We start from the raw sequence: 20,646 nt of genomic DNA, 5'->3' as shown, positions 1-20,646 counted from the left end.
ATATTATCAAAATGTTTCAAAGCGACAGGTGCTTCTTTAAAAAGTTAAGGTGCTTGTCAAACACAGCATCCATATCCCCAAACATCCAATCAAAGTGGTTCTTCCCAACAATGAGATGATGTTCCTTCGGCTCACGCAGCATGTCAAACGCCTCCTTCTGCCTCTCCGCGGGGAAAACCTGGTCTAGCTCAGGCGTCACCATAATGACTGGTGTTGGGCTGATCTTTGGCAAAAGGTGCAGGATGTTCCAAGTAAGGCATCGCATGTAGGTATGGACCGTGACACGGTTTTCAATGGGCATCTTCATGCTGTCCATTGTCGTGAAGAAGTTGCCCAAAAATTGACCGAGCGGCGTATTGCCATCCTCATCGACTAAGGGCAGGTACATGGGCTCCTCACCAGCTAGCTGGGCAGCGCGGTCTTCTAGCCCAAGTTCGAAGATGGCTTCCCTGCGTTCTGGGTCCCCAGTGACATCGATCATGGGAGCGACCGCTACGACGGCGGCGATCCGCCGGTCGTGGGCCGCGGTCGCGAGCATGATGTTGCCGTCAAAACAAAGACCCCAAACCGCAATCTTTTTCGGATCTACGAGAGGCTGCTGGGAAAGCCATGTGACCGAGTCGATGAAGTCGTCAATCCGCCTTTGCATGTCGCTCTGTCACGACAGTTGAAAGTCAGCTGATACCCGCCTCAAAAGGCTTTGCATATACAGGTATATAGTGAAATAACCCAGGACGACTTACCTCATGTCTGGGCTCACCGTCGCTAGCGCCAATGCCGAATGTGTCAAAGATGAGTGCTGTGAACCCACGTTTTTGATACCATTCGGCAATATCAGGTACGACTACATCCTTAGGCATGTTGAACTGTGTGGCAAATTATCAGGTTAAAGGTTTCCCTTCAAAGAATTTAGACATGAATTCTCACGTACTCCTGCTGAAAGGATGATTGCAGGTCCGCGCTTCGCGGCTGGGTACAGCCAGCCGCGCAACGTGATGCCGCTGAGGGTCTTGAATTCGATATCTTCGCGGGAAGGTAGTGCCATTGTTTCAAAGGTTTTTCATTCAACAAACTGCAAAGAAATGGCGATTGTTCATGCATTCATCTTTTGATGTTTATAGCCGGGACTACAAGGTCCGAGATGAGCCTAGTCTAAGCTTGTCTGAGGCTCCACCACCGATCGGATCCCCGACCTCGCAAGTCGGACAGGGCCGCTGCGGGGGCAGCGGCGTTATAGTACGCCAAGTTCAAGTTTCCGACTCGAAATACAGGTATTGGAAACGACCCCCCCGCTTGCTAAACCTCTTAAATTAAGCGAGTGTTCAGGGGCTAAATCAAGAAAGGATTTGCCTATGATTATGAATTGGCAAAGTCTTGCAAAATCATGTCTGAGGTTTGCAATCAGAGCAACATAGTTACCCAAATTCCTTATGATAAGCACCTAGCTACCAAACTTATTCAAAAGCTAGGAGAGGGAGAAATTAATTGAACTGGGTACTGTTTGGTATTCTGACGAGTGAGTCCTGAGATACTTCTCGTCAGTAATCATCTTGGTTAGAATTCTGCCCATAAACATCAATCATTGATGACTCTGACCTAGAAACCTTGTCTTCTGCTGCGGCAAGAGGTCGCAGTCGCAGGCGGGTGCACGATTAAACGAATTATTTTAAGTTATTCAAATCGTCCGGAATCTGGATGCAGTGCTTCTTGTTCGTTATAACTTTTGCGTCGGTTCAGGGGTTGGATTTCTGACCCAGAAACCAACACCTTTCTAGAGCCCCGATCAACATACGGGCCGAATTCAGGCCTTCTTTTGCGTTATAATTATCGATACAAGATCTAAATAGATTTGACTCAATCACATATACGTAAGAAGTCTCTGAGGCAACTAAGAGATTTATAGAATAGGGTGTTCGGAATCACAAGCCCTGAAACAGTCTTATTTAAATCTTCACAGCAATTTATTGGGATGAAAAGGCATATATAACATTGAGAACTACGCTTTTGACCAAGTCTAAGCACCAACCAACGGCACGATCATCCTCTTACCCCGTACATTCCCAACACGCAAATCATTCACATACGTAGGAATCCTCTCCAAGCCCCCCTCCCTAATATCCAAAGGATGATTCTTGATTCCGCCCTCCTGCAACAATTTTTCTGCCAGCAGGAACAACTCAGCCCCAAATATTCTATGCTCGGGTGTGCTAGGGCGCCCGTACGTGCCCGGAATCACCACTGGCGTTCCCGTAATGGTCGGAGTCATCAGCCAGTCGGCACGGACATCCCTCCGCGTGTATTTGACGACTTGGGTAGGTGCTTCGAGGGCAACGTAGGTGCCACCGGAAGAGCCAATGGCCTCATAGCACATCCGCATTGTCGGCGCATCAGTCACGCAGTCGAAGACAGAGGCGAGGTTGTTGGCAGTGTATTCGCGGATGTCGGCTCCGCATGTGGACGAACGGTAGTCGAAGCAAGCTGCAGCGCCGTAGCTCTCGCACAGGGCATTGTTGGCGGGGGAGCATGTGACTATGGGTGTATAACCGGCGCTGTGAACATTAGTGTCAGTGATGTGGTTCTGAGATGCTTCTCTGAAGTGTATCTAATAACACTACATAGGTAGTCTATATCGGGGCGGAGCATTGGACTCACATCTTCAACAACTGGGTTGCCATCGTCCCGGTGCCCGTTGCACCCCCCGAGACAAGAACAAACGAAGGCATGTTCTCATCATCAGAGGTTGGCTTGGGTCGCGGCATTTGCAGGTGTAGCCCGGGGGCTTGGAAAAGGGCGAGCCCAGCAGTAGCAATACCAAGTCCCATTGAGCATGCCTGCTCAAAGGTCAAGTTGTCGGGGACATGGCAGCTCAGGTCCTCAGTCGCCAGCGCGTACTCGGCGAAAGCGCCGGCTGTCTTGTCTGCGGCGTTGAGTCCAAAGGTCACGGCGAGGACGCGGTGGCCCTCCTTGAACCGCGTAACGCCTTCGCCCACCCTAACAACAATACCAGAGAAGTCACAGCCACCCACTGCACCGGGCGTATTTGAATAGTCTACAATCTTTGCATCGTATGGGCTGAGGGCGACCGCATGCACCCGGCAAAGCATCATGCCTGGTCCTGGGACGGGAATTTCGAAATCGTCCGCCAGCCGGTAGCCGCTGGACTCGTCACCGACAAGAGCCTTCATTACTGCGCTGGCCATTATCGTTGGCCTGAGTCGTCTTCCGGTATAGGTATGTGGAAAGAAAAGTGAACGAATGTCTTCGAGAGATTGGGCCAAAAAATGCGGAGTAGTGCTTATTTCTCCGTAGCTACCTCTTCGTGGTTAATCTCCTTGAACACCTCTTCACTCTATCTATACTCTAGGGTATCGTCGGGCTATTTTGAGCTATAATAGCAATGATCATCGTGTTTCGAGGAAAAACCGATCGGAGCACCGATCGGAGGCCCCACATCGGCGACAGCGAGCATATAGTTTAGGCAAGATCACTACAGAGCTAATCACCGACTTCTAGACAATTTTCAGGGTGAGTAGCGCGACAACCCCCAGCTTTCCTTTACTATAACGGCCCACAATCTTTACAAGACAATTAAAATTAACAGAAAGGCGAAATAACAATATCTAGTCCAAAATGACCTCAACCTTCTATCTCGATGACACCCCAGCGGAGGTGAAGAACGCTAAGGTCAGTGACAGCCCGCCGGGCCCTTTAGGTTGGAGCTAAGACGGGTATCTAGGGGCTCCACCTGATCACCACGTCGACTCCAAACGGCCAGAAAGTGCAGATTTACCTTGAGGAATTGAAGGAGTTGTATGGCGTCGAATGTGAGGGGAAATGGCATAATTGCTTCTTCGCATGAGGCGCTGACGATAATTATCCAGACACTAAGACGATCATTGACCTTAGCACCAATGACCAGAAAAAAGACTGGTTCTTGAGACTCAATCCAAATGGTAGATAACCCTTTTTTAGGCAAGAAAATTTTACTTATTCGTAACCTCAGGACGAATCCCGGTCCTCGTCGACAACACCAAAAACCCGCCTTTTCCGGTAATGGAGACCGCAGCCGAGCTGCTTCACCTCTTCAAAGAATGCGACAAGAAGCCTGAGTTCGGCTTCACAGACGATGTTGGGCGGAGTGAATGCTTGCAATGGCTCTTCTTCTGGCATGGCAGCGTAATGAACCTCCTAGCGCCGATAACATCCTCTGTGCTAACAAATCGCCAGGGCCAACCAATTCAAGGCCAATTGAATTGGTTCTCCAATAATTTCAAGGACGACGCGGGTAAGTACCTGAAATTATACCGCCGCTTGGTAAAAGTTGCTGATTCTTGCTTGAATGTAGTCGCTCTCAATCGTTTCAAAAACGAAGTCCTCCGCATCTACGGCGTCCTTGAGATCCATCTCTCGGGCAAATACACTGGCCAGGTCAAAGAATACCTCGCCGGCATAGGCGCGGGTAAATACTCTGTCGCAGACATCTCCACTTGGCGTAAGACACTTCTTGTTCCCAACACGTACTTAACCGTGCCTATTGACTGACACCTGTAAGCGTGGTTGAATGCCTGGAACAGCAACGGCCAGATCACCCAGCAGGAAATGGACCAGTTCCCGCATCTGCTGAAGTGGATTGAGCGCATCAGGCAGCGGCCTGCAGTGCAGCGAGGCATCGATCCAAAGACTTGGACGGTGTAAGCGCATGCGAGCGCATTGAAATGAGATTGACAAATTAACGTACTAGCTCAAGTGGCGAGGGTTGGGGGAGAGAGGAAATTGAAGTTTATAAAGTGTTCAGTATACTCAATTTGATAGTCATTGTGGTAAATATAGCTTCGCTTTTTGATATTGAGAATATCTCTTTTTTAGTAGTGGACATTGAGTACTTATACGAAAACCTGCAGGAAGGTAAAAAGTTAGCCTGAATTTAAAAAGCGTAGTGTGTATGAGAAAGGCAGGATGGCTGTGGCTTTGTATAGTCAGAATAATGGTTTGTATAGTCAGGACTCAGAATAGTGAGATTCTACATTATCGTGACGTTGAGAGATTGTGGTTCTGATGCAGAAGTCGTGGCCTATTTCGCTCAGTTCTTTGCCACTCATTTCCCATCATTAGCGTCTCATCAATACAAAACAGAGTAGTAGTTGACTTGTTCTCTGGTTGATTGTGGTTCTGCTACGTACATGATGCTAGTTCAAGGAGCACTTTCTTCCATGTAACCAGTATACGATTTAATCCTTTTCTGATCTACTGTACTGCCTCCCATCAGCTTTCGCTGCTCCATCATGCATCCCTCTTCGTACAAAGAATCTCCCCATGTAAAATCCCAAACCACCCATCCTCATTCGCAACCCACTCCAGCCAAACCTCCCGCATCTTCTCAAAAAACTCCTCCGTCGCATACCCCTTCTCAATAGCATAATTACTCAACGGGCTCCCCACAGATCTCTCTGCAAAGTTGCCTCCCCAAGACTGTCTCTCTTCCTTTGTCCGAAAACACCAGCTTCCCGTACTGCACGTCACATCCTCGGGCGCAAACCCGGCTTCACGAGCCCAGACATGGATTCGCGCCCCAGGGTGCGGATTCGTGCCTTTCTCCGCCGCTACTTTGTGGTAAATTTCCAGCCATTGAGCCATTTCGGGCGCGTCAGGATAGCAGTGTAAACTCGCACTTTCCTTAATCGCGACGAGGCCACCGGTTTTGCATACCCTTCGCATCTCCCGCAGTCCATGGATTGGGTCTGTGATATGCTGGACTACTTGATGAGCGTGCACGATGTCGAAGGATTCATCTGGAAATGGCAACGCGTGGATATCGCCTTCTTGGAAGGAGATGTTGGTGATACCCTCGGACGCGGCGAAGGCACGAGCAGCTTCAAGCGGAGGGGAAGTGGGCTCGATACCGGTGACGTGGCCGGCTGGTACGAGGGCCGCGAGACCGGTGGTGATGCTGCCGGGGCCACAGCCAATATCGAGGATTTTGGAGGTGGTTTGGAGGTGTGGAAGGAGGTAGGCCGTGCTGTTTTGCGGGGTCCGCCACGCGTGGGTGCGCAGGACGGGAGCGCTGTGGTCGGCGCTGTAGACTTGGGTTGTCATCGTGAATGTTGGGTTTTGGAAGGCTGATTGTTGCGGATTGGAAAGATTGAAAGACGATTGGAGGACTGATGACTGGAACTATGTACTCAAATGTTGTTCCTCATCAGGTACCTTGGGGTAGAATATTTCAGCAAGAGGTATAAATTAAGGTCAACACTTGTTGCACAACATAAGGGAAACCAGCGTATCAACACACCACCTAAAGTCGATTATCAATGTTCTTTACAGTTTTTAGGCCACTTAGTATCGGGGTCGCTGCAATATCGGAGAGTCGGTCGGATTTCAATATCGGAGTCGGTCGGTTTGGAAGTCGGATTATCGGAGTCGGTAGAAACCGGCCACAAAGTGGTCGGCTCAAACATATCATCAACACAGCTTCATAATATCTCCCCTTTATCAATTGACCGCCTATTTGGATTTCTCTCCTGGGTCGAAACGCGTAATCCTCAATCCTCAGTTCTCATTTAGACATTTCAATCCCTCCTACAATGTCCTGTCCTGACTGCTTTCGTGGAGGTGTCTCCAAGAGCCATCCCACTGGCTCGGAGGTTACGATCCATGGCGTCAAAACCTATGTTGCTAGGCCCGAAGCCGGCGTCACGCCCAAGGGCATCATTGTCTTCATCACTGATGCATTTGGCTGGGACTTTGTAAACAACCGAGTCTTATGCGACCACTATGCCAAGGGAGGTTTCCTAGTTTACTGTCCAGACTTCATGAACGGTTCGTTCCGCCCCCAACATCCGAACTCTTAACCTATAGCTAACTTGTAGATACCTCAAGGCCGTGCCATGTCTCCAGCAGTCCTCCCTGTCTTTGACACGCTCTTAGAGAAATCCTCCTGGTTCACCACAATCTTCGTCAAGCCGTTCGCTTTCCTATTGGCCCTGTACTACGTGATCCCCTGGATACTGACATGCAGCCCGGCCAAGACCGAAGCCGGCGTGATCAAGTATTTCAAGGCTCTTCGTACCTCGCCTCCTCCTTCTTCCGTTCAGACTCAGGACTTGAAGATCGGTGCGGCCGGATTTTGCTGGGGCGGCAAGCACACTATCGAGCTCGCAAAAGATGACCCCACGCACCGCGTAACCCGACACTCCTCCCAGACCCTCTCCTCCGTCCCGGAACCTCTTATTGATGCCGCCTTCGTCGCGCATCCGACCTACATCAAGGTTCCGGACGACATTGACTCCATCAAAATCCCCATCTCATGGTCCGTCGGCGAAGAAGACATGCAGATGAAGGGACCCGATATCCAGAAAATGAAGGCCATTCTTGAGAGCAAGAAGGATGCCGAGCATGACATCCAGATTATCCCCGGTGCTAAGCATGGCTTTGCGATCCGCACCCATCCAGAAGATAAGGAGGAGATGGCGGCGGCGAAGCGAGCGGAGGAGCAGGCTGTGTCGTGGTTCTCGCGATGCTTTTCTTAAGAGAATATTCAGAACAATAGTATATAGATGTGCTCTTGACCCAGGAAGGTTCGCAGCTTGATCTATGTCAATCAAAAGCTTCCAACTTCCTGACATCGACAGATTCGGTGTCAGCACCCAAACATTACCGCCATCAAGAACTGGACTGCAAAAGGGCTCCAGTCTGTCCACGTAGATACTGTGGCTAGAGTTAAGATTATCAACGCAGTAGAGGGGGTAGAAAGCCCTTCGATATGAGATATTCTGCCGAGTACATCTCTTGACGCTAGATATTGTAGCGGGGTGCAAGCTTACAACTTTACCAGGCTTGCGATCTCTCTAAGGCATGATCTGTATTTTAACCGCTAATCGAGTCGGGTACCCGCGTGAGAAAGCGTATCGCAACGCGACCGTACTATCTTAAAACGCTTACGGTGTCCCCTGCAATTCGGCGCTTGATTGTCAGCTGATTGCTGCCAAGGCGCGGGGTAGTATTTTAGATTGTGTGATCCAGAATTAGTGCTGATTCTAGCAAAAGCAGTCTTGAATAACGTCTCCTGTTATTCTTCTCTCATTCTTACCTCATTTAAGACGAAAAGCTTAACCGCGGGCTTATGCTTTCTGTTGAGCAGACTCGGCTACACTATTTGAACTTGCAATTGAAGCTGAAGGAACACAAACGTTTGTACAACACAAAACATTCGAGCAAAAAACTTTGTCGCCAGTTCTAGCTTCGCTAAATTCGTCTGGCGCAACACAACCTATCGTTACGCAGCCGTCCGTTTTCGGCTCTCGGCGCGCTTGCCCAGGTACAAAATTTTGACATTGACGACTGGTCATCAAGGCCGAGGCTTCAGCTTACGACTTCACAATGATGGCTGCCAATCCTCAAGCTTCCCAACTACTTGGACAGAGAGAGACAATTGATGCATCCAACAGCTCAATACGCCGAAGGGAAATGCCAACGGGCAAGCTTTACGCCATCGGCGATCTCCATCTCGGCTTCGCGGACAACAAAGTAGCTTGGTCAAATCTGACACCGCATCCGGGAGATGGTCTCATTCTATGCGGAGATGTTGGAGAATCTGCCGAGCATTTACGATTAGCATTCTCCAGAGCAACAGAGTGCTTCGATGCCACATGGTGGTGTCCAGGCAATCACGAGCTATACACGTTGCCCGTTGAATCCGACACCGGAGCTCGAGGAGAGCAGAAATATCAAGAATGCATTAATATAGCACGAGAATACAACGTTCTTACTCCTGAAGACGATTTTGTTATTTGGAAAGGAGAAGGCGGTCCAGCTGTTATTGCTCCAATTTTTACACTGTACGATTATTCGTTCAGACCTGACGATGTGAGCTTGGAGGGTGCTGTCCCTTGGGCAAGAGAGAAGGATACGGAAGCTACAGATGAGTTTTTGCTTCATCCGGATCCGCATCCTAGTCGGCAAGATTGGTGCAACGCGCTCATTAAGAAATTTGAGACAAAGTTGGAGGCTGCGAGAGCACAATACCCGTTGTTGCCTCTTGTTATTGCAAACCATTGGCCATTACGGGAAGACTTGGTGACACTCAAATTTATCCCAAGGTTTAGCTTATGGTGTGGTACCAAATTGACAGATGATTGGCATCGGAGATTCAATGCTAAAGTGGTAGTTAGTGGCCATCTTCATATTCGGAGAACGGATTGGAAGGATGGGTGCCGATTTGAGGAAGTCAGTCTTGGTTATCCACGGCAATGGAAGAATTGTGCTGAGATGGGTATGGGGGTGGATGAGCTCCTGAGAGAGATTTTGCCAGGTCCAGAAATTCGCAAAACTGGAGAGGTTCCGACACGATGGAGAATGTACGGATAGAGTTATGAGTTAAGATTTTGTTAAAACTAGAAATAGCGATGGCTGATAGAGAAAGCTTCGACAGTTGGATTTGACGATTGCATCATTTAATCTCTTGGATTGGGATGATCTCAATCGAGAATTATATGCTGTGGAAGCAACTGTCCATGAAATTTTTCACTGTAACAAAGAAGAAAAGAGCACCAGAAGCTTAGAAACTAAATAGAAATTCATTTGACCAATGCGCGAAAGGGTCAATGTTTGCTCTGACAACGACAGGAGGTAGCAACGATCAACAGAGTGTAAAGATTTATAGTGATTTAGGTGAAAGTCATCGAATATCTAGTAAATTGTCCCAAGTGAGCCTTACGAGTAATGTATCCGAGCCTTATAGGACAGGAAAAAATCGTGTACATGGGTCCAATGAGTTTGAATCACCCCCTCCTCACCAAAATTCAAAACCATCCATCAGTGATGCTGTGAAGATAAGCCAAACAATTTTCCTGATCTATCTAGGAAGAATATCCAAGTAAAATACAGAAAATCTTTCGAAAGATAGAAGAGCAAAGCGTATCTAGCTAAAAAGAACTTCTCCCCGGTGTCTTGATTTAGATTCTTGAAGTGCTATCATGGATGGGCTTCACGAATAATATCAGCTGTACAATAATTCAGGTGAGACCTAGTTATTGTTGAAGATAGGCTACAGTGCACACTGGAAGATTGACGAGAGTGTAAGCAGGATAAAATTGCTAAGGGCGAAGAGGTCTAGATAGCTACGAGTGGGGCCGCTCCGCCCGCTTGGCGGTCACGTGACCGACAATCTATTCCCAACAGTTATTAGGGCCATGCCTTTCTTCTTGAATGACTCCGTTAGTAGGAAGACACGACGGTGCCTAATAGAAGCCAGTTCACAAGAGGATTTTGATTAAATATCGATATTAATTTGAAAGTTCTGTAAGCTTGTTACACTCTTGCTGTTCCATGGTTAAATTTAGCACACAGCATCGTATATTATTTTATGATACCGGGTAACTCCGAGTTTGAGATTATGACAAAGGGGGAATTTCCGAATACAGAATGGCACTTGAGTCATGCCTCATCTCATCCTCTATACAGATGTCTGGGGAATGGAATTTTTCAGCGTGGCTTGGCCCCCGAAATACATGAAACGTACCTTTGCAATAGCGGCGGAGAACCTATGTCTAGGCGCGGAACTAATGCATGCACATTCCCCTAGCACTCTCTCTAACCTACAAGCGCTACCTTAGTGAGTCTTTGATCCACGAACCAGAGTTCCTGCGATCTCACGATCCCCACCTTTCCCATCCACGTGCCCCATAAGTATACAGCTTAGCTTGATATCCCCTGATCCTAGCCCATGCAAAGTTGTTCACGCGGACATTTTTGAACCCAGCCCCCTCCATTCACTGTGCATCAAGCGGCGCAGGCTGATGAGGGAATGACCCTTTCTGAATTCACAGCCCCTGGAAGGACTTGGGTTTTGGGGGCTGTGATTTAAAACCGACACAGTATCCCCGCGGTCCGAATATTCGTACCGAATTCGAAGCATTCAACAGACGCCTAACTGGATTTCACGGGCCCCAACAGTGCCCTTCGTTCGAAATAGATCTGCTTTGTCCGATTTTGTTTTGACGAGGAAGGACCCGTCTTTTCAGGCAGAGCGGCATTCTCTGAAAATGAAGCCCTCTTTCCCAACATTCTGCTCTCTGGTAGAGTTAGTGAATTGGGCCCATTGCGACCCTCCATCTACTAAGTGCACCTACCTTGTGAAGGGTGAAAGACCATGCGAGTCCCGGCCAAGGCAGAACAAGGGATCAAATGATGCCAGATCAGTCTTTGCCGGCCATCTTGAAATTCTCACTGGACCTTCTGATATGTTTATCAAGACATACATCCATGTCAAAGTCTTCGAGGATCTCGCTGCTATCCACCTTTGCAGCAGACACGAAAAACACAAGTCACAAGCCACAGAGCAATGGCTAGATGAGTTCAATACAGAGAGAGCATCTATTATTTCCAGATTAGAGGATTACTACAACATGGAGAGTGATGATCTGTACACCGAGGATGAAATCGAAGAAGATGACGAGACGGAGGAGTCCATTCTTGTATACGACAGCAGAGTTCTTCAATATGACAGCGGGCAGAAGGAGCCGGATGAGGAACCAGATGCATTGGAAGAAAAAGTGGATGCTTCAATAGGTTCCAGTCAATCATCGCCGTTGCCTGGGGTGATTCGCCGCGCATGGACAATACAAGATGATGAAGTGTCCAAAGATGTCACTTGGCTTTTGGAGCAACCTGTTCAAGGTAACTCTAAAATCCCCGGGTGGGTTTACATAATTAGCCCTCCTAACCTACCGGGAATCCTCAAAGTTGGCTATGCCAAGACGCCTCCTTATCTGAATCGTTTTGGAGATCACAAGAAGTGCCACGGCGAATATAAAGTGATTGCGACAAAGTTGATACCTTATGCGTATCGTGTGGAACAGCTATTGTTGGCAGAGTTCCAGAACAACCATTATACACTCAAGGACGGTTGCCACAATTGCAAAGCCAGTCACCGGGAGCTACTTAATATCGATGAAAAAAGTCTCTTGAGAAGTTTGAAGAAATGGATAGACTTCGTTGAGTCCTATCCATACAGCAAAACAGGGACCTTGAAGCCAAATGCTAAGAAAAGGCTCCCTCTTCCTGCTTTGAATAGCTATCTCGGCTACAAGGGACGTCGCCCACGATTCTCTCCTAGCCCCAGTTCAGGCAAGAAAGGAGGACGTCAGATTTCGGACTCTCCGATCACACCACCACCACGTCCGAGCTTCAAGGCTGCTACGCCGACCACCAAGTCTGTTAATGTCGATGAGGTCGAGCTAGACCCAGATGACCTGTGCTCGGCAATGGAGGAACTTCAGGTCACGCCTTCTAAGGATGGAAAGAGGGCTAAGGGTGTGATCAGCGGTCGGAAGTAGAACGATGACAGTGGGTCGGAGTAAGGATATCGTTTTCGCGTTTGAGCTTTTTTGAAAGTTTGTTCTAGCTTTAGCCACCTCACATTGCAATTGAGCTTCATAGCTGTAACGTAACATCAATATTTCATGATAGCAATCAGTTTTTTTTTTTTGATACGAGAAGGGATTTTGATGAATCTCTAATGTGCTATCGTGAATGTCATAAATGACAAGTAGGAATTAATCCTTGGACTCCAGACAGGGACCAGGTATTAACTTCAAGGGAATCCATAAAACTAAGAAATGTGTATGCCGGTTCATCATCCCGACTGCCCCAACTAGGTCATGCTTGCCTGCGTTATTGACATGAATTTGAGTGGTGCACTAGTATCTGATCTAAAAGTCGGTTAGCATCATCATGTCCTAGGGTTAATCGGTCTATCATGAGCTATTCGACAAATTGGTTCCAGATATATGTCGAAGCTTATGAATCAAGGTAGGAGAAAGACATAGAACACAATGACTAAGCCTAAGAGCAAGAATCAGGTCTTTATGCTAGTGAAAATGGTGTGTAACTCATACTTATCTATATACATAACGTGTGGGCACTAGTAACGACCAAGAAATTTTAAGCCTGATCTCAAAACTGAAAGTCCCTCTTTGAGCCCTGTTAATATCGATACGATTACTAGGAAACTCAAGTCAGGAGTAACTGCCTGATAGGATAGACATAGCTAAAGTTACTAACCTAAATAAACTATTGAAGGGACACTTCTTTCATATTAGATAAGGTAGGAGTCCTAACTTAATCTTAGCTTACCTTAATCTTACCTCATCTCTACCTGATCACTACCTCATCTCCAAAAACTCAAAATCTTCCATCCTTAGAGATATTTTTCAATCTGTAGGCAACCTTACCGCCTTAGGATATCAACTGCCGGGTTGTCTCGTGGGTAGGGAATACTTAGTCTAATAAACATTACTAAACTTATCACCAACATAAATCCTAGTATGATCCTAGTATGATTCGCGCTTGGGGTTCACCCAAAGCATTAATGCGAGGTCCCCGTCGATCCCAGGCTTGGGCTTTTCTTTTAATTTTTGTTTTTCCCTTTCATCGTATCTTTTCCCTCTTTAACATTATCTATCTTATGTTTCTTTCTCCCTTTCTTCTAAGGAAGGAATAAACTAAACCTCCTTTTTAGGAGTTTATCACATACCTAGGGCTAATAGACTCACTAACGAGGCTAGAAGACCACAGTGATTAGCGGATACTGCCTGGGACCGCTATATAGTATGCATTTAATACAGCACTCTATGGCAGCACGAAAGTAGACACTGCGCCATCCTACCATCCCTGTCGATCAAGAAGCTTTTAGCTAAAAATAAAAACGGTTAATGACTCCGTCTATAGAGTATATCTTCACTAGTACTCTATGTATAACCAAGCTTATGCTAATGCACCAGCCAAGACCCAGTCAGACTATGCATACAGTAGCTAGTGTTACTGGACCACCTCACTAGTCAATACCTAATACTACTCCATACTCCGAACCTATGATGAAAGACCTACATGATCGTCGCAGACAGGCATATTATTCTTCAGGGGGCATGCGGGATGACATCGGGGCCAAACCAACCGAACTGACCGGGCCTAGCATGTGATGCCGAAGGCAGAAGTGGAAATCGGCATCGCCGAGATGATCGAAACCCTAATCCCGCACAATCTTTAAAGCTAATCGTTCATATGCAAAGATATAATGCATAATAGATATGTGCATATAGTACGGGGTAATCGGTTTTATCCACATGGCATGATTGTGGTGAAACTGTAACATAGCACAAAATGTCTGGGAGCGGTCAATCATCATAACTTAGGTAGAATAGCGGAACAGTTGAATTACAGAGTAAATTCATGAGTTTAGGTAGATATATCATATATTCACATTGACATTGCTTCGTGCTTTTTGTAAGAAATCCCTCTATATCCATAGTCAAATCCAGTCCAGTCCAAGATAAAACAAGAACAAGAGGCATCGTCATCGTCGTCAAGAAAAAAAGACCCAGCCGATCAAAAGCGCCAAGTATGAACATGAACATGAAATCGAAAAAAAAAGAATTACAAAAGGGGGAAAATCAAATCCCCTGTGGAGAAAAAAACCCCACAATCTTTCTGCATAATAAAACAGATCAAAAAATTAAAAAAGTCCGCTAAAAGACCATCCAAAAAGCACAAATCGTCCAAAAAGACACGGGATGGAAAAAAACCTCCACATAGACACACGACACAAGACAGCTTGTGCCAATGCCTAGACCGGAGGGAGCACCAGAATAAGTAAGTTGGGCTTACTCATCCAATCCGATCCCGAGATCCGTATCCAAATCAGCCGTCAACCCAAGCCGCTGAACCTCGGCAGAAACCCCATGCCCACGCGACTCAGCCAAATGCGCAAAATCAAATGCCTTAGGCTCGGTATCGAAGCCCAGAACCTTCATATCGAATTCATAGGCTTTTTCCTCGGCGCCAACACCAACGGAAACACCAGACTGGTGGTGCTGATGCTGGTTCTGTTGCTGCTGCTGGACATCCTCAGCGAAGAAATCATTGCCCGCATCGTCAAAGTTGATCAGAGCGTCAAAGTCGTTTTGAGTAACTTCGGCGTCGTTGGCAAGATCCATTAATTCGGTAAGACTCATTTCTGAGTGGAGGTCTGGAATGGCAAAGGCGTCGTGGGAGGCATAGTTGGGGTTTAGGTTGTTTGTGCTGCCGTTTTCGCTGCCGTCGGAGTGTGGGGGTGTGGAGGCGAAGAGGTCGGCGGTTGATTGGGCGCGGGTAGGCGCGGGACCGGGTTTGGGGTATGTGAGGTCGGGGATTTTTTGGGCCAGGGAGTCTGGTGGGGGAGTCAAGGCGTTGGGGCGGGAGAGGATGTCGAAGTGGTCGGTGCTTGTTGAAGCAGAGGGAGTTGTGGTGGAGGCGGCGGTAGTAGTAGTGCGGTTGGGGCGGGACCGAGAGGATTGTACGTCTTGCGGGGCGACGGTGAGTTGAATGCCGGCCTTGCGGATGGCGGCTTCAAGGAAGGAGGTGGCAAAGTCGGCGGAGGCGTAGATCTCGCGTAGACGTTGTAGGATGCGCATGCATTGGTAGAAGCGCTGGAGGCTGGTCATACGAACACTTGGGTCGCTAGACTTGATGTCCAGCAAATGAATAATGACAGCGGGGAGGAGGACGGTGACACCGGTAGTGGGATAGTACCGAGTCAGGTCGAGGACGTGCAGGTCCTGGGCGATGTTGGTGATTTCCACCGCGGCGAAGCGCACCTTGTTGCGAGACATTTCTTGCAGCTCGGCGTCCGTGGACGGATATGGGACTGCGGGGAGGACCTGAGGCCGGTGCAGGGCGCTGGAGGTCGTGAGGTAAACCATCTTCAGCAAAGCACGATGAGAGTGCAGCACCTCGTTGGCCTCGGATAGCTTGTGGCCATCGGAAGGCGAATATTGAGTTTCCACAGGGAGGTTGGCCAGCCAGTCCTCCAATTCCTGGTCACAGCGTCGCACTTCGAACGTCTCAGCAGTGGATTTCTTCGGCACCAGCATCATCGTAGTCTCCATGGTACCACCGAACTTGTGGCTCAGTACGGAGTACTGGGCTGAAAGCACATGGCTGACGCAGAGGCACAGCTTGGCCTTTTCAATGAACATCAGTGCCAGCTCTCGCTGGTGGCTGACATTCTGCAAGATCTCAGAGTCTCCAACCATCTTTACGATTTCCGGAGAAAAGCTCTGGAACTCGAAATCGTCCAGGGTGAGCATGGGTACGTCACAGTCGTCATCCTTTACACGCATCGGTCGTCGCATACCCAGCGCAATAAGTCGGTCACGGGTGTACGTGCTCCACCAGATGCGTTTCCACATCCGCTGGCGACGAACATCCATCCGCGAGTTGCCGGGGTCTCGGTGGAGTCCAATGGTGTGGGCCAGCGAGAGACTCACACCCATCCAGTGCCAGGTGTCCTTTTGGTCATCGGGGGTTTCGTACCAATAGGTCATCAGAAGGAGCGACTGAACTAGAGAGATGCGATCCACCTCGTAGTCGAAATCATACAAGAGACGAGCACGCTGGAAGAAAATCTTGCGAGCCGCTTTGCGGGTCTGGTAACCAGCAGCCTGGAGATGTTTCATGTCGATAAAGGCCATACCGGCGAACATGACAGCCTGGAACAGCAGGAGACTGATGCGGTGGATGCCATCGTTCTGCACAATGGTCTGGAGGAATTCCTCCAGATCGAGCAATGGCATGTACGTATGCACGTAGTGAATGTAGGCCTTGAGCAATTCGTTACGCAAGGTCACATCGGGGATCGTCAGGGCGCCCTTGGCGGCTAAATAATCGATATCCTCTTTCTGGAGTCGAGCAGGCAGGCCACGGATATAATCGGGGAGAAAGCCGTTGGCGGTACGGGAGTTGGCAAAATTGGGATCTAGCAATTGCTGAATTTGCAGAGTCGCATTGGCGAGAGGCATTGACGAGGGAACGGCTGGGTTAGGAGCCATTCGGCGACGAAAGCGATCATCAGAGCCAATACGATGAGCCTGTGATTGATCTGTAGCAGAGGCGAAAAGAGAGCATATTAGCGTTTGGCCACATTGAGAAGACAAAGGGCAATTACGAACAGAGTAGATGAGGCATATGTTGCCCGTGGTCGATATCGACCGAGTTCTGCGAGGGAGAAGTCGGCTCCATGTCGGCCATACCGTGCAAGCCCAAAGAGCCTAGAGGATTCTCCTCGGAGATCTCGCCGGGCGACTCGGAGGTGTGGTTGGTATCCACGTCGACGCGCGACTTCCTGTCACACAACAGAAACAGCCGATGTTAGTTTGAAATGATACATAGAATGAAATAATTTGTTTCTTTCTTCTAAATCAGCTGCAATGGTGACGAACTTTCTCCGCTTGCTTTCCGTGACGATACATTCGACCTGATCGAGGCGACAATTCGTGCAAGGTGATCCATTTTCCACTACATCGCAGCGAACCTTGCGAGCTCTGCAGCAGCAACAAGCTTTCGAGGCGCGACGTTTCACAGGACGATTATGGGCGGAGAGACCGGCGACCGAGGCCTTGCGTTTTCCAGAATCGGAGTCAGTCATGGTGGCGGATGCACTACTCATGATGGTGGCGATGAAGTGATGACCGAGGGGCGATCGGAGCACATTCGATAAATGTGCTTATAGAGATACTCCGTTGGAAAGTATATTGCCACACAGACAATAAATTTTTTTTTGAATTGTATAGTAGGGAGGAGAAAGGAGGAAGGGAAAGGGTGAGGGGGGAGAGGAGAGGAGAGGAAGAGGGGAGAGGTTGAAGCTGAAGGAGTGGAGAGGGTCTGGGGAGGATACCGCGCCTGGGGCCGGGGACATGGAGTGTTTAAGTATATGGGGAATTATAGTAGTACTTACTACTGTGGTCTACGATTCTACAAGAACAAGTATAAACCCTCGAGTCCCCCAGTGTCCACCCAGTCCACTCACGAACCCAGGAACTAAAACTTACAGAAACTCAGGTTGGGGCAGATCCGTGCCAGAAATATTAATTAGAATAAATCCATAAAAATCATAGCGCCCCCAATCAACTTGGGGATAATGTCACTAAACTCAGATGGGCAAGAATTCCCCACACGAGAGGCATTTCCACATTCGAAATGTGGAGGACTGGCGTCACAGTCGCCGAAATCGGATTAGCGGCAAATGGTCTTTTGGGTCTGATTTTTCTGTTTCGTTGGTTTTTGTTTCTCGTGGCACCCAGCAGAACAAAGGAAGTTAGCACGTTATTTTAGCACGTCCTAACTGTTAGACTGTTAGGCTGCTTACGTTTGAATGGTTTTAGATTTCCGGGGCTTAATACTAACATCTCACTGGTTGTTCAGTTGAAGAGAGTTGCCCGCAAATTCCTCTTAGAATGTGCTCGGCCCGCTTGTTTTACCTCGTTCGGAACCGTTACGGTGCCGAGTATCCGATGCTGCATTTTCCGGGTTGTTTTTTGAAGATGAACTACTAGATATCTGAGAATATCACATAGGTTATCTATAATACTGTAAAGAAGGTTACAGATGAAATGTCAAGTTCAAGGATAGTCTCCTAATTCTTGAGACAATTACCAAAAAAAAGACATCAGTTGAAGAAAAAACCTCCTCGTGGATTGCTGGTGGAGAGCTGTGTGTCATGGGCCACACTAAAAGTGGTAATTTACCGCGGCGTATTACTGTTTTTGGTACCAAACCGGGGCCTGAAGTCGACTGCATGGCCACCGCCACGGAGAGTCGATCCTATCAATGCATCAAAGCGACTCTAAGATAATAATTGATCATAATTAAGTTAGCACTGTATCTACTCTAGCTTTTCTGTTGGGAATTTAAGTTGTCATCCCTGCCCTGCATCTCTTCCATTAACTATCAACTATGCATCAACTATCACACCATCGGCACCGGACCGATAGGACGGGAAGTACTCCATAGTCATCGAGATTTAAACTTCCGAAATACGCCGACCAGGTACAGATCCTTGCAGTCTGTAGTCACGACTAGCGAGTTGCAGTGCAGTATAGTACATAATCATAAGGAGGATATGGACTACAGTCCATATGTACATCCGTAGACAACCGCTTCAAAGGTCCCGCATTCATGGATCCGCAATGGAGTCCCCGAGTTCCCAACATCAAGACCGTCACACATCTGGGTCTGAACTTTTGAAGATCGGAGGTTACTACGGAGAACGGAGTAGCGTACCTGGGACCTGGGGCTGAGAACTGGGGATGGGGCTGGACCAAGGAGAATTGTAAAAAATGGAGAAAAGGATTTCTTGAAGACCCCATGACAGCCAGAAGTTGTTTTTCTCCCTGTGGCTCTCCACAATTATTATTATTATTATTATTACAGTGCCTATTATTGAAGTTCCAGCTTTCAAAAAGACTGGAAGGGCTGGAGAAGCGTCCGATGGCGGAGAAAGAGCGGGCCCTCCGGGGTGGAGAGGCTTGTCGTGACTCGCAAGCTTACCAGTTTCGGATCCGCGGATGAATAATGAAGTAATAACGAATGGTTTAATACCAAATAATGGAGAATAAAACGGAATTGGGATCCGCAAGAGTCGCTTTTCACGCCGGGTTGTTTTGCTGATCTAGGTCCCACTGCGAGAAGATCAACGCAACGGGATGAGGATCAAGGAAGTTGACACGAAGCATTTAGACTACAATGATGGGATTTAGAAGAGAGATTTACTTCTTCTAAATGAATGACATGGAGATTCTAGACAAGTGTCACTCTGTGTGCTCTACATCGGTTTCGATAGTATACTAATTGCATATCCATAGATCGCGAATTCGCCGTCGATGATTTTCTGAGCTGGTGCCTTGCAAGTTGCTACACTACAATTTTTAGTACTCCAGACTAACTGACCACTGTAAATCCCTGTCTCTCTGTGCATCCATCCATTACTAAGTCGAGCGGGTCTGGAACCCCCAGCAGCCCTAAGTGGGAACACGCCGACTCCAGAGTCTCACTAACCTTCCTCCCCAGGAACGCCAACGGCCCGAATGGAAATAATTAATAACTGTAATAATAATTGTATACTCCCCACAAAAGCAACCTTCAAACGTCAAGAATATAGAAATAAGACAATTGATTCAATACTCAGAAAAGAAGAATGGCAATCCACAATCTCATGAAAATGACGACATCCACACAAGAACATCATCTCATTCGTCCTAGATATATTCTCAGTCAAAGTGCTCCGTATATCCGTTAGAATAGGCCCCAAGTCTCATCCCATCCCTTCCGTCCATAAAAATAGCCGACAACCGGAGAATCACACCCCGGTTCACCATCCCACCTCCCTGAAAAGTTAAAACAACCCAAGGCCCATGACCGGACCGACGGTCCAGATCTTGAAAAATTATGCCGCACCGAGACGGTCCTAGGGATGTCCGAATGACTGCGGATACCGCGGTGGATGATAATTGGTTGAAACGTAGTATGGGTATGCAGCCGGACTAGGACTAGCGTGGTTGAAAGTGCCGATGGTCGGAGTGATGAACCATCACACTGTGTGGTTTGATGAATGCATATCAAGTATGTGTGCGAGTCGCACAGATGGATACGTGAGGCACGTTATATCCCGCATATGACTATGAATATAGTTATTTCGCGCATGCTAGTGTTACGGAAGTGCATCGTTGGGTGATACTATGTTCCGAATTGTCCGACATTCACTGACCATAATCAATACATATAGACCAGAAGAGCCTCGTAGAGAATGAAGAAATAGAAGAATCTAAGAAAATATAA

At 47.9% G+C, this 20,646-nt stretch overlaps 8 protein-coding genes across 8 annotated transcripts; 4 read left to right on the top strand and 4 right to left on the bottom strand.

The window, feature by feature from the left end:
• Positions 1–16: 16 nt before the first annotated feature.
• N7473_010961 (alpha/beta hydrolase) lies at positions 17–1,045 on the bottom strand (the record flags this gene model as incomplete). The annotated part of the gene is made up of 3 exons (XM_057156900.1): positions 17–655; positions 744–866; positions 932–1,045. The coding sequence occupies 3 exons, from the start codon at positions 1,043–1,045 to the stop codon at positions 17–19; spliced, it is 876 nt and encodes a 291-aa protein (XP_057005555.1).
• A 969-nt stretch (positions 1,046–2,014) lies between these two features.
• N7473_010960 (zinc-binding alcohol dehydrogenase family protein) lies at positions 2,015–3,185 on the bottom strand (the record flags this gene model as incomplete). The annotated part of the gene is made up of 2 exons (XM_057156899.1): positions 2,015–2,549; positions 2,653–3,185. The coding sequence occupies 2 exons, from the start codon at positions 3,183–3,185 to the stop codon at positions 2,015–2,017; spliced, it is 1,068 nt and encodes a 355-aa protein (XP_057005554.1).
• A 445-nt stretch (positions 3,186–3,630) lies between these two features.
• On the top strand, positions 3,631–4,695 carry N7473_010959 (glutathione S-transferase family protein; the record flags this gene model as incomplete). The annotated part of the gene is made up of 6 exons (XM_057156898.1): positions 3,631–3,684; positions 3,737–3,824; positions 3,882–3,953; positions 4,004–4,285; positions 4,346–4,492; positions 4,553–4,695. The coding sequence occupies 6 exons, from the start codon at positions 3,631–3,633 to the stop codon at positions 4,693–4,695; spliced, it is 786 nt and encodes a 261-aa protein (XP_057005553.1).
• A 585-nt stretch (positions 4,696–5,280) lies between these two features.
• N7473_010958 (class I SAM-dependent methyltransferase) lies at positions 5,281–6,093 on the bottom strand (the record flags this gene model as incomplete). Its single annotated transcript, XM_057156897.1, has 1 exon — positions 5,281–6,093. The coding sequence occupies one exon, from the start codon at positions 6,091–6,093 to the stop codon at positions 5,281–5,283; it is 813 nt and encodes a 270-aa protein (XP_057005552.1).
• A 488-nt stretch (positions 6,094–6,581) lies between these two features.
• Positions 6,582–7,526, top strand: N7473_010957 (dienelactone hydrolase family protein; the record flags this gene model as incomplete). The annotated part of the gene is made up of 2 exons (XM_057156896.1): positions 6,582–6,816; positions 6,877–7,526. The coding sequence occupies 2 exons, from the start codon at positions 6,582–6,584 to the stop codon at positions 7,524–7,526; spliced, it is 885 nt and encodes a 294-aa protein (XP_057005551.1).
• An 850-nt stretch (positions 7,527–8,376) lies between these two features.
• N7473_010956 (metallophosphoesterase family protein) lies at positions 8,377–9,363 on the top strand (the record flags this gene model as incomplete). The annotated part of the gene is made up of 1 exon (XM_057156895.1): positions 8,377–9,363. The coding sequence occupies one exon, from the start codon at positions 8,377–8,379 to the stop codon at positions 9,361–9,363; it is 987 nt and encodes a 328-aa protein (XP_057005550.1).
• A 1,676-nt stretch (positions 9,364–11,039) lies between these two features.
• On the top strand, positions 11,040–12,332 carry N7473_010955 (GIY-YIG nuclease family protein; the record flags this gene model as incomplete). The annotated part of the gene is made up of 1 exon (XM_057156894.1): positions 11,040–12,332. The coding sequence occupies one exon, from the start codon at positions 11,040–11,042 to the stop codon at positions 12,330–12,332; it is 1,293 nt and encodes a 430-aa protein (XP_057005549.1).
• A 1,898-nt stretch (positions 12,333–14,230) lies between these two features.
• On the bottom strand, positions 14,231–17,694 carry farB1 (putative C6 transcription factor (Ctf1B)). The gene is made up of 3 exons (XM_057156893.1): positions 17,253–17,694; positions 16,983–17,155; positions 14,231–16,912 (listed from the first exon to the last, which is right to left on the bottom strand). The coding sequence occupies exons 1-3, from the start codon at positions 17,477–17,479 to the stop codon at positions 14,658–14,660; spliced, it is 2,655 nt and encodes an 884-aa protein (XP_057005548.1). The 5' UTR covers positions 17,480–17,694; the 3' UTR covers positions 14,231–14,657.
• Positions 17,695–20,646: the final 2,952 nt, after the last annotated feature.

The sequence above is a fragment of the Penicillium subrubescens genome, assembly GCF_028828155.1.
Source record: "Penicillium subrubescens strain IBT 31985 chromosome Unknown utg000007l_segment0_segment0, whole genome shotgun sequence".
Lineage (NCBI taxonomy): Eukaryota > Fungi > Ascomycota > Eurotiomycetes > Eurotiales > Aspergillaceae > Penicillium > Penicillium subrubescens.
The sequence above is the reverse complement of the archived record's forward strand: the minus strand, read 5'-3'. Positions and strand labels throughout refer to the sequence as shown.